Here is a 12,827-nt window from a genome sequence, read left to right as displayed (position 1 = left end):
ACTGTCCTGTGCACACAGCAAGCTGGACACATGACATGTACCTTGTATCTTAATGAGTTGCAAGAACAGGGGCCTTAGAGAGCTGCTGTTAGCTGAGATGGAAACACACCAAGATAAGGGATTATTTAAAAAAATCCAAAACCAGAGGATTAAAATAATTAAAAAAATATAAACAACAACAGTGTATTTCTGTTGTGTTGTGCCATGTCCCAGATCAACAGAAAGGGCGTATGCACCCCCTGAGGTGGCATGTTGGGACTGCACACCAGCACGGCTTACAGCTGTTAAGGCAGGGTGAAGAAGTTATTGGCAGGTATTTTCATTGATTGCAGTGGATGGACATCTTGATTATAGCCGTTCTATTGACAAGAAGGCACAGCCACGTTAGAACATGTCAGCTGAGAAGCAAGGGGAGTCTGAGCAGAGCAAGGCTGTGAGGTTTTTTTTTGTTTTTGTTTTTTTGTTTTTTTGGGTTTTTTTTGTTTTTGTTTTGATGAGGTTGTCTTAAGCACACACAGGATGAGGTATTGCGTGAGGAGATGCTGTAGGGGAAGGCTGTGGGGATGGGAAGCAGGCCTGTTCCACTTGAGAGTTTTCATTTTAGAATTCAGTTCTTGGATGCTCTGCCCCCCCCCATAAGATCTGTATCATTGATCTGGTATATAGCACATGTCCAAGAAATGCAACTCACCCCTGCTCCCCGCAAACTCGGTGTGACAAAGCAGCCATTTAACACTTCTGGAGAGACTAGCAATGGTGGGAACAGGGTTCTGCTCACCGGGGTCAGGCCCGTCAGCTCTTGCCCAAGTTTTCTCCCAAGTCTAAGGCCTAAGCCTGGAGAATAGCACTGACCCAACAGCAGCAGCCCATGTCGCCATCCTGCGTTCCTCAAAAGGCTAGCATTGACTTGTCCAAACACGACAGGACTCTGAGACAATGTACTGCTAGTCTCTAATGGACACGGTGTCTTATCTGTTGTCAATATTCTTCAAAGCAAGTCACAGGTCAGCCCAGATTCAGGGGTGGAGGGAAGCGTTCCCTCCACCTGCTAAGAAAGTGCACAGCCACATTCCAGAGAGGCACAGAAAGCAGAGCCCATGGCACTGCTGAAAGCAATGGACCAGATGACTCTTCCCGCTTAGGCCACATTGGGTAAGTGCTAGTATCCAATGGAATCTAGCCATTTGCCTTGCCTGGTTGCATTACCCTCTGTATGTTTCTGTTTCTGTTTCCTGTAAATATTTGTTTTGTTGCTATAAATACTTTGTGGAATAAGATAGGCATAACCAACATAAGTGGGTGACTGTTGAATACAAGACGGGGTGAATAAGGAGTAGGAATGATCTTGGTCCGTCCCCCCCAAGGAAAAAAATGTTCTCTAAGTGAGAGATTTAGGGTGCTTTCTAGGCGGTTTTCCCCTGTAACATCATGCGTTTGAGTCATCCGAGCGCCTCCATCATTCCCTGCACAATGTGGTTCCCAGGTTTCATACCGTCATGGCTGACTTTTGTCCCTAGTGCATCTGGTTGATTTCCAGGGATTAAAGGGGCTCCTGTCATGTCTTGACCTTTCCTTTCAAATCCAATGCAAGTCCTTGTGTTTATAGTGTTAAATTTACCCCACTGGCTAAATGCCCAGCAGCATTCTGACCTGTAAAGACTATGTAGGATGACCGTGTTGTCATCTATAAAGCAGCTGTCCCAGAGGGTGGGGGAATCTCAGAGATACACAGGGAAAGCTAACATGGGGCAGTTCTCCAGGTGGCAGGCTCCACAGGGTTCCACCGGCCTCTCTTTTCCTGGATCGGGCTATAGGCACAGCTGCACCTGAGGTGCAGGGGAGAAGCAAACAGGAGCAAACTGATGCCGAAGAACAAGGCAAGTTCCAGACATCAGGCGTGCCAAGCCTGAGTCAGAACATACAGAAAAATGCTCTAGTCTCAGGGGACCCATGGCAAGTTAGAAAGAAAAAACGGATTTGAGATTAATAACTAACCAGGTAAGGCACTAGTGTTTTAGTTTTATATCTTCTGCATATTTTGAATTCTTGTTACAGGGTTTCAGCTCCCCAGGCTGAATGCTGTATGTAGTAAGAAATTTCTTTTTTTTTTTCTAGGTTTCTGTTTTGTTGTTGGAGTGGTTACTTTTTGTTTGATTGTTTTGCTTTCCTGTTTTATTTTTTAAATTTGAGAATAGAATTACAACATCTCTCCTCTCTCTCTTTTTCTCTCCCTCCCTCCTTCATTTTCTCCCTCCTTTTCTCTTTCTCTCTCCCTCCCTCCCTCCTCCATTCCTCTCTCTCTCTCTCTCTCTCTCTCTCTCTCTCTCTCTCTCTCTCTCTCTCCCCTCTTCTCTCCAAGCCCTCTCTGCTCTCCTTGAGATTCTGGCCATGTTTGTTCACTAATTAGAGTATAATCCTAGTTTGCATAATGCTACTTGTAGCTATGTTTTCAGGGCTGACTTTTAGGGCACTGGACAACCCACTGGTGTGCTCTTCCCTGGGAGAAGACCTCTCCTGCTCCCAGCTCTCCTCAGCTGCCTATAGTTTTTTGAGTAGGGCTGAGACCTGGTGGCTTCCTACTGACCAGTTTAGCAGCCATTGTCTTACATGGCAGTGCCTACAACATAAAAAACCAATTTCCCTCCAGCAACTGTAACTCTTAGACATGATAAGACTTCTACACTTAAAAACAAAAACAAAAACAAAAACAAAAAACCATGAAAACCTTGAAGGGTGAGGGCAAAATATAGACAAATCTAATTGGGTAATTAGACAACAAGAGACCAGACAGGAAGAAAAGCAGGGACGTTTGTGGAGAGTCTCAACCAGAAATAAGCTCTGTGCCTGCTTTGTGGGGGTGCACATGTGACAAGAAAATCGACTATATACACGGAGAAAGAATAAAGGCTATAATATATGTGCAAATATGCATATCCCTCGGGAATTATTTAGATCCCTCTGTTACCCAAAGTTGCTGTGATATTCAAGGCTTGATTCAGATGCCATCTCCTTGAAGGAACAGATTGTTTTGCTAGGTGTACATTCCAAGAAGACCCAGTTGAACCTCTGTGAGGCCTACACAGAGAAGTGACATTTGATCTGATATTTTTGTGGTTGTCGCTGTTTTCTGTTTTGTTTTGGTTTGGTTTAGTTGTTTGGTTTTCCAGACAGAGTTTCTCTGGGTGCTGTCCTGGAACTCACTCTGTAGATGAGGCTGGTCTCAAACTCAGAGAGATTAGCCTGCTTCTGCCTCCCAAATGATGGGATTACAAGTGCACATCATTACCACCTCGCTGATCTGAGCTTTTTAGATGAGTTAGTTACCCGTCAATGAATTTGAGATCACAAATGTTGGGTCGGGGGACTTTGCAATGAGAACATTACCGGTGAGAAACGTTGGGTTTGGAGGATGAATTTGCCTTATTCAAAGAATAAAAGTGCTACAGCAAGCAGTGAAAAAAAGGCAGCATAAATTGAGATTAGAGAAAAGTGACATGGGAACAAGGCTTTATAGACTATATTGAGAAATCTGATTGTCTAAGCAAGAAAGGAAAGGAATCATGACACGTTTAGATTGACATGACGTGATCAGCTTTGCAATTAGATTTTAAAAAAAAATCACCCAAACAAACGTGTGTGGAGACTGAATTAAGTGGGAGTGAAGAGCCGAAGCCAGGCAGTCATTAGGGAAGTCGGCGCAGGATTGTGGGTAAGAGGAGGAGGCGGTGGAAGAGCTAGAGAGAGTAAAGCAAGGCCCATGGAGGCCTGAGGACCAAGAGCAGGGACAAGGGGGAGGGCACTTTAAGGACAACATCTATGACTTGACACGTATGGTTTCTAGACTAAGAACAGGAAAGGGGAGAAAGCTCATGTCTTGCCTTTTGAGTATGATTGGTTTACAGAAGGAATCCAAGGACTGGGGAAGTGTGGAACGTGGAGGAAAGCTGCGCGTCGGTATATATCTAGGAGTGATCCAGAACGCGGAAGCTACGGGGGAGGTAGGTAGACGGGAGGGGGGGGGGCACAACGGCAGAAGGGTAGATATGGCTCTCACAGTCGCATTACGTGGTGGTTTGGGTAGTGTCCAGAGAGGAAGGAGCAAAGAGGTCCTGTCATCATGGTGACAAAGCAGGACAAAAGCGTCAGTAACGGAGTTATCAGTTGTGTTAACGTTTTCTTTCTCTTAATCTTAACTGGTTTTCGTTTTATTTCATGTGACTGGCATGCACGTGCGTGTGTACACGGCAGGCATGCTTGGTGCCTGTGGAGGCCAGCAGGGGGCGCCAGATCCTTCATGTGGACACTGCAAATCCAACCCCTGTCCTCTGCAAAAAGCCAAGTTCTCTTAACTGCTGAGTTAAGGTTAGGTACCCTGTTTTTTAATGTTTTTAAACATAAATTAAGATGGTGTCCTCTGGCCTAAGTAACACGAAGGCTAATCCCTAAGTCCTCAATTCTGAGTTCTCAGTGATGGGGCTAGTTAATGCAGGCTCTCCAAGACTGAGCCTGTGCAAGCACCTAGCTTCCCTTTCATTTTCCTCCAAACATGTAAATAGACCCTCCACCCTGCGGTTTGCACCGCGCAGCGGAAAGAGGCGAGCGGGACAGGAAGGCCAGGCAGAGGCCACGGCGGCTCCGGGGGGAGGAGGCCGTGGAACAGCCGGCAAACGCCGCTGCTGATTGGCGGAGGCGGCGGGAGGCGGGGCGGCCGCCGGCCTTTTCTCCAGCCCGGTACTTTCGTTTTCAGCGCTGAGTCTGGACGCGTCTGGGAGACTTCGGGGACCGCGCCCCTCAGACCCCCTTCGGACGCAGCTGAGCCGCGCAGGGAGAGCTGCAGGGAGATCTCACTGCGCTTGCGTGCAGTGAGAGAGCGCCAGGTGCGGGTGCCGGTGCGGGTGGAAGTGGGGCGCTCCCACTCGAGCCTGGGGTCTGCTGCCCGCGGGTGACCTGTTATCCAGGAGAGAGAATTCAAGCGGGACCACCTTGCCGAGATCACGGCGGTGCTTGGCGCCCTTATCCCCCGCTGTTCGCACTGCTAGGGTAAAATGACTTGTGCAATAGAAATTTCTCCCCGGAAGACATTGCATCTTCACACTTAACCCTTGCTTGCCTCACCTCCTGGCCCCTTCCCCTCACTGTAACGGTTTCTTCTTTTCGCAGTAGTATCAGCATTGATCCTTCCCCTGAGCCTCCGCCTAGAAGCGCGTGCAACTGGCTCCAAACTTGTTGGGTGTAGTGGTTGCTTGTGTTGACTCCCCAGCCTGTGCCTGGAGACAGCCCAGTAAGTGTTCTTCTTGGAAATGAATGCATTTGGAATCTCAGTGTGTATCAGCCCATACCGTCTTCCTGGAACTTTAAAAATGATATTTAGTTCCTGCAGAACCACTAATGGAAAAATTATCATTTAAAAATAATTCCTGAACACTACCTAAGCGATCTGGGGTAGGTGCATAGATGGGCGAAAGTTGTTTTTCTCTGGCAGAGATGAGTCCTTGGTTGCTCAGTGAGGATGTGGGACTCTGAACTTGTAGGATCACCATAGGGTTTTCCGATTGCTTTCCCAGTCCCAGTAATACATACAGGTTTCAGTTGAACAGACTGTGGCATGCTCAGCGTGCTTACCATTTAGACCATTTACCAGGCACTATTTAGGATTCAGAGCACGTTAATAGCAAACCTTATCCCCTCCAAGGTTAGGATGCTTACAAGCGCCCTGGGGGACGGGGAAGGTTGATGAAGATGCTCTAATAGACCTGCAAAAATGCAACAAGGCACACACCAAAGGGAGCTAGATGTGGGTGTGACAGGCAGCATTAGGAAGAACCGATTGTTGGGAGCGGCGTGGTTCAGCTTGTGCGTCAGGGGCTGGAGTGGGAGGAGAGGATGGTGCAGGCACGGAGACGTGGAAGGAGTCAACCCGTGACGCGGTTTGAGCCAGGTGATTGAGGGTGGTCTTGCCAGTCTTAGGTTTAAGGAGACTATGAACTTGGGTTTGTTAAATGAATCTGTTGGTGCCCCTGATTTGTATCCAGTGCTATGTATGTATACACAAGCACCTGCACTGAGAGACGGGTGTAAGCTGCCTGCGTGCTTGGCTAAAGGGTTACAGGGTGGCCTGGCCTGATAGTCCATCACATTTGCTTTTAGGCATGCCTCTAACAGGGAGGAGGTGGCCACTGGTGTGCACTTCAACACAGTAAATAAATCAGATGCTAAAAAAAAAAAATCAAATTACTACACAGACATGCCAGAGTGGTGGACCCGAGTCTTTTTTAAGGGTATATGAATTGGTGGCTAGCTTTGTAGTCTACCCATTTCCTTGCTGTCCTTTGGGAGGGACATTTGTGCAGAAGACATAGCTTCATTCCTGCACGTGAGTGTTGGAACACACACACACACACACACACACACACACACACACACACACACATTTCTACACACTTCCATATGCTACCCTTCCTTAGAGGTCTGGCAGGACTAGAGTCACTTTACCACTTTGAATGTGGCGGTGCCGCTGTGAATGGGCGTATATACTCCTGTATGATTGTCACAGGATTGCTGTAACCCTCAACCTTTCAATTACGTTATAAAAACCGACTTTATAGTTATCTGAACAGATAAGTGTTGGCTTTATTCTTTCAAGCGGCATTTGCTGTTTGAACATTTCTCTTTCTGAGCCAGTGACTCATAGTATAACCTTGTAGGCTCGGCTCGTGCTCAGTACAGCTCAGGCCGACCTTGAACTCAAGGGCGCCTTGACTTAGCTTTCCCACGTGCTGTGACCTCAGGTGTGGCCACCCAGGCCTGGCTGTTTGTTTTCATTTTTGAACACCACTATTGGGGGTTTGCGGGGACGGCTCCCTGCACGCAGTTTTTGCTGCACAGGCACGAGGACCCAAGTGTACATCACCAACACTCGCGTTTAAAACAAAGCAAAGCCAGGTGCAGGGACACATCTGTGATGTCAGCGCTGCGGAGCACAGGCTGGAGGAGCCACGGCTTGCTGGTGAGCTCATCTGGCCAGAACGGGTAACGTTCCTGTCTCAGAAAAATAACCCGGAGAAAGGACTGAGACTGATAACGGATAGTAATTTTGACCTCTACACATGCCTGCCAGCACATACCCAAAACAAAACAAAAAACCAAAACCAAGCCAACCCCAAAACACAACAACAACAACAACAACAACAACAAAAATCCCTGAGATTTAAGAGTTCTTTGTGCCAGATTTATCATTTGCTGTAGGCACAAAAGAAAATTTATTTCTTTTAAAACGTGTTTAATAAAAACACTTTCCCTAATGAATCGTAAATATAAAATATCAACTTAAACAGGAGAGATGGCTCAGTGGGGAAAAGATCTTGCTGCCAAGCCAGAGGACTTGAGTGCTATTCTCAAGACTTGCATGGAGAAGAGTTTCCTCTAGGTTACCCTTTGACCTCCACTCATGTGGTGTAGTACATGTGCACACATGTACACACACACACACACACACACACACACACACACACACACACATACACACCAAAACACCAGCTTTTAAATGTGCATTAATGTGTAGAAAGAGTTTTTGGAAGTGCTTGTGAGTTATCTTAATTCTAATTATGTTTTCTACTTGTTTGATAAAAAGTATAAATTCATTTTAAGGTAATATTTACTGGATACATAAGGTGTTACCTGCCATGGGTTGTAAATGCTCTGAAGCAAAGCATCCCTAGGAAAGGCTAGTGTTCCCATGGCAGAGGTGCTCACCACAGAAAGCAGATAGCCAGAGTGCGCTGCCCTGACATTTGAGTCCTGAGGATGGTTTCTGCAGAAGAAAAACATGATTCCAAAACTCAGTAAACAGATATTGGGTACAGAGGTCATTCAGGCAATTTTTCTCAGAGACCAACAGGGTAGAGCGGCAGTTCTGAGGGTGGTGACCTCTTTGCCAAATTTCTGTCTTCAAAAGTATTTACATCAGGATTTGTAACAGTAGCAAAATTACAGTTATCAGGTAGTAACAAAAATAATTTTATGGTTGAGGGTCACCCCAGCTGGAGGAACTGTATTAAACAGCCACAGCACTAGGAAGGCTGACAGCCACGGGGCTGGAGGCTTTGCCTGGGGCTGGAGGTGGCCGTTCACAGGTGTGTCCTTTCTGCAGAGGATGTCGCAATGGTACGAGCTCCAACAGCTGGACTCCAAGTTCCTGGAGCAGGTTCACCAGCTGTACGACGACAGTTTTCCCATGGAGATCAGACAGTACCTGGCCCAGTGGCTAGAAAAACAGGACTGGTAAGCAAAGCACCCTGGCGAGCAAACGGAGTCCATGTTTTCAGAGAGTTTGTTGATGAAGTGACAGGGAGCTGTGCTTACAGAAAACAAGTCTCACCAGTGGCCGTAAAACCAAGTTCGCTAGTCATAAAGTACTTTCTATTCCATCTTTAAACATATTGTTGGCTAGTGGCAGCAATTTTAAACATCCTGAAAGCACTTGCTGTAAGAAGCCCACGCCATGTTAACTTCTTTTTCTTTCTGGAAATAAATACCATGAATAGGTTTCTTGTACAGTCTCTGATGCTTTCTGTAATTTTTCACATCAGTTGTGTGTGATAAAAACGCTATGCAAGTTGCCAGTGCTGTCTTGAGATAATCTCAGTAGAGAAAGCAGCGTTTCTTTTGTGTGTTTGAAGTCTTCTCCAGAATGACATGTGAACCCCGGGTCTCCTAGGGAGCATGCGGCCAATGACGTTTCATTTGCCACCATCCGTTTCCACGACCTCCTCTCTCAGCTGGATGATCAGTACAGCCGCTTTTCTTTGGAGAATAATTTTTTGTTGCAGCACAACATAAGGAAAAGCAAGCGGAATCTGCAGGTACGGACTGCCTTTGGTTTTACTTGAGGGGTCTCTGTGCTTCCTTAGAGCCTCCATTTGTTTTTACTTGGCAGATGCTACTGAGTGCACACTCATGGGCAATACAAATAAACCCTTTATCGCTGTGAGTTCGAGGCCAATCTGGTATACAGAGTGAGTCCAGGGCAGCCAAGGCTACACAGAGAGACCCTTCTCAAAAAAACCAAAAACCAAAACCTAAAAACAAACAAACAAAAACAAAACAAAACAACAACAACAAAAACAAAACCCAAATAAACTCTTTATGTGGCTAAGGTTTCTAAAGCAATATCAATACAATATCAATTCATTTTATAAACACAAAAGAGTTTTCAGGTTTAAATATGATTTTGTAAAAACTTTGTTTTTTGCTAAAAATTGTTCATATTTAGACCAAAAAGGTGGGTGGGGGGGCAACTTTATTTTCAGAGCAATGAGCTATGGTAACACATTAATCTCAAAGCAATTCTATGGTCAGTTAGGTCGTAGGCCCTTGGGGGTCCAGGTGAAGAATTTCCAGGAAGATTTGCATCATTCGGGGCTTAGTCATAAGTGGATGAGTGATTTGGACTATACTCACCCTGCCTTGCTTCTGTCGGACTTGTCTTCCACTGGAAGGGAAAGTCAAAGAATGTTCTAGAATTCATGACCTTCAGATGCCCTCCCAGCGCAGCCTTAGCCTGCCTGCCATGGTTATTCCATCTCACTGAACTCTCTTGTTTTAATAGATATGAAAGGCTTCGTACAACACAAGCAAACCTTTTACTCTAGGTAACTGGAAGCCTTTTGTTTTCTTTCTGAACATATCTATGAGTTTATAGCAATGAGAAGGAAAATCAGATGCAGTTTATAAAACTTTGCTCTTATGTCATGCTGCTCGGCAGTAACTTGTTACAAAGAACACGATTGCCAGGACTTTACAATACGGCATTGTAACAGAAGCGCTGAGAATGTTCTGGTTTAAAGTATAGCTGCACTTCAGTTCCGTGTCGAGGGATTCGTTGAGGAGCTCTTAGACTGTTTGCCGTGTGTCACTGCATCCCAACAGAAGATAACTCATCTTCAAGATGCACAGGAGGGTGGGTACCAGGGTATTTAGCACAGGAGGTTGGGTGCCAGGGCATTTATGAAGAGGTAATGGGTATGACTGAGTGGTCAGAGTGCACTTGATAGCATCCCTCAACCCTCATGATCCAAGTGTGAAGATATTTTCTTTTTAAATTAATTTGCTGGGGCTGGAGAGATGGCTCAGAGGTTAAGAGCATTGGCCACTCTTTCAGAGGTCCTGAGTTCAATTCCCAGCAACCACATGGTGACTCACAACCATCTATAATGAGATCTGATGTGTGGTTGTACAGGCAGGCAAACACTGTATACATAAATTCAATTGCTCAAAATTTTACACGTTAAAGTGATTTAGGTCCTAATTTATGAAAGGAGTAATTTTTTGCTTATAAAAATGCTTGATGTCAGCCGGGCGTGGTGGTGCACACCATTAATCCCAGCACTTGGGAGGCAGAGCCAGGTGGATCGTGTGAGTTCGAGGCCAACCTGGTCTACAAAGTGAGTCCAGGATAGTCAAGGCTACACAGAGAAATCCTGTCTCAAAAAAACCAAAACCAAAACCAAAACTTGATGTTTCAGAGCATGACAGCACACACCTTTAATCCCAGGATTTAGGAGGCAGAGGCAGGTAGAGCTCTGTTAGTTCCAGGACAGCCAGAACTACATAGAGAGTCCCTATCTCAAAGAAAACAAACAAACAAAATTTAACCAAACAACAACAAATACTTTATGTCAAATTTAGTAGACAAAAGGTAAGCTTTCTCAAGGAAAAGAAAAAAAAATTTTTTTATTAAATCAGGATTCTGCAGACTTTCTACTCATGGTCTCTTTTTACCCAAGTTTTTTTTCCCACAACTTCAGGCATATAGGTATATAAAATAGTTATACAAACGAGGCACTTATTGATACAAATAAAAAGAAATTTATTTTAAAATAATTTTTGATCTTCTTGTAATTCTACCATTTATTAAAGTGATCAAACTTACATCCTAGTTAGTGGAGTCCTCGGCTAATATGATCAAATTCAAAGATCTATTAGTTTGATACTGAAGGGACACTAGCAATGAACTTGAGCATGTGGCTCTGGCAGGCCTTGCCCATCTCCCCTATTCCCTCTGCCTCGCTAGAAACAGTTAGATTACATTCCTAAAGCTAACCCCCAAGGTCTACCCCGTATTGGTCCACTTCTCCACCTGAGGCAAACTACCAAGGTCCAGATATCAAAGTATTGGAAGTCCAGCCATCAAAAAACCCCCATTGGCTCACCTAATTAACATGCCAAATTAAAATTAAACATCTTACCCTAATACAGGGTTTCCCTTTTTACCTTTATAAACCGCCACTTTCCTGTGTGCCATGTCTGCCTCCTCTCTATGCAGAGGCAGTCCTCTGTCGCCATCTCTGAAGCAAATACCCCTGGCTCTCCTCCTCTCCTCTCTGGTCCTCTCTCTCCTGTCTTTGTCTTGTATTTCATGCCTTTTGTCCCTGTGGGGCAAATACATCTCTTTTGTGCTGAGAACTTGGTCTTAGGGCTTCTGAGCCAATGACCACCTCTGCAGAATAGAATTTGGAATGACAGTAGGAAAATACCAAACACCCTGTTTCTCATAAGCAAGCCACTATGTTACCATACGAGTGGAGGCTTTGCATGTAGACTCCAACCCTGCAGTTAATCACATGTGTACTCTGTGATCTGAGCCCAGCTATTTCAGATCCCGTGGCATTGCATGGTCCAGAGGCAGGTGCTAGACACAGCACCCTTGGGTGTGCACTCAGAACCGGGGCTGCAGTGGAGTGGAATGGCGCGGCACTGCCCAAGAATCCACCCCAGATTCCTCATGTACCTGACTTTTAATTCGCTTGTTGTCCTGAGCATTTGGGAGTCTTTCACGGCTGTCAAAATTTTTATAATCCTTATATTCCATTCCATTCTGAATTCCAATATCATCATTCAGTGGTTTTTACCCTAACCCTGCATCCAGGATAACTTCCAGGAAGATCCTGTGCAGATGTCCATGATCATCTACAACTGCCTGAAGGAAGAGAGGAAGATTTTGGAAAATGCCCAGAGATTTAATCAGGTACTTTATTCTCAGTGAAAACTAAGGATGAGAGTAGAAATGCATTGCTTATTTCAAGGCATTACCAAGACCTCTCTTAAGACACGGGTGAACACAATTCTGACTTTATAGCTTTAGGAAGGAGAGACGGTCAGATCCAGAACTGAGCTTTAAGGAAGGTCGTTGTCTAGTGGAGCTAATTCCTAGTGAGGCTCTTGTAGGCAGTGTTAAGAGTGATGAAGATGCTGTGGCATAAGATGACTGGGCGGGGCCTTCTCTCACAGTAGTGGAGGCACCCAAAGCGTTGGCTTCCTACCAGAACCCACCTGGCAAAGGGGTGGCCATGGGAGGTATCCTCAGGGTTTGTGGAGGTGGGAAAGCACACAGATTCAGGCTTTGTTCTGGGCCAGTGACCAACCAAGGGTGGCACTACTGTTGTGACTGGAGTCACTTGGAGAGTGGTAATGTCGTCTACTGAGGGAGGAGTCAGAGAACGGCGGCAGGGATAGAGTATTTGCAGGGCACAAGAGATGAGGAAGGAGGAGAAAAAAATCAATAGAAAATAAGAGCTTTATTTGCATAGGATTGAGGCTCTCGCTAAATGAGTCAGAACTGTGGCATACTGTGTTTGGGGTCGTGGTTTTTGCCAGTCATCCTGTAGGCCTTCCTGGCGACTGGGTTTGGCTAGGGTTTTGCAGTTACAGTGGTATTCTTTTTAACTTTTTTTCTTGAGAAGCATAGTGGTGATAAGAGCATTTTATAACTAAGAATTGGTGGACTTCTTATTAATGTACTAAAATATAGTCTCTTACTCATGCCATCT

At 45.4% G+C, this 12,827-nt stretch overlaps 1 protein-coding gene across 3 annotated transcripts in view; it reads left to right on the top strand.

Moving 5' to 3' along the window:
* Positions 1-4,718: 4,718 nt before the first annotated feature.
* Positions 4,719-12,827, top strand: part of STAT1 (signal transducer and activator of transcription 1) — a 48,666-nt gene continuing 40,557 nt past the window's right edge. For 2 of the 3 annotated variants that reach the window (XM_084778888.1, XM_084778890.1), the window contains exons 1-5: positions 4,719-4,877; positions 5,161-5,281; positions 8,150-8,280; positions 8,717-8,861; positions 11,927-12,025. In XM_084778888.1, the coding sequence (XP_084635014.1) occupies positions 8,153-8,280; positions 8,717-8,861; positions 11,927-12,025 (372 nt within the window). In that variant the 5' untranslated portion in view covers positions 4,719-4,877; positions 5,161-5,281; positions 8,150-8,152. The remainder of the gene's footprint in view (positions 4,878-5,160; positions 5,282-8,149; positions 8,281-8,716; positions 8,862-11,926; positions 12,026-12,827) is intronic. The other variant, XM_084778889.1, reaches the window with a different exon arrangement.

The sequence above is a fragment of the Acomys minous genome, assembly GCF_964271855.1.
Source record: "Acomys minous genome assembly, chromosome: 4".
NCBI lineage: Eukaryota > Metazoa > Chordata > Mammalia > Rodentia > Muridae > Acomys > Acomys minous.
This window is presented reverse-complemented; position numbering and strand designations above follow the sequence as displayed.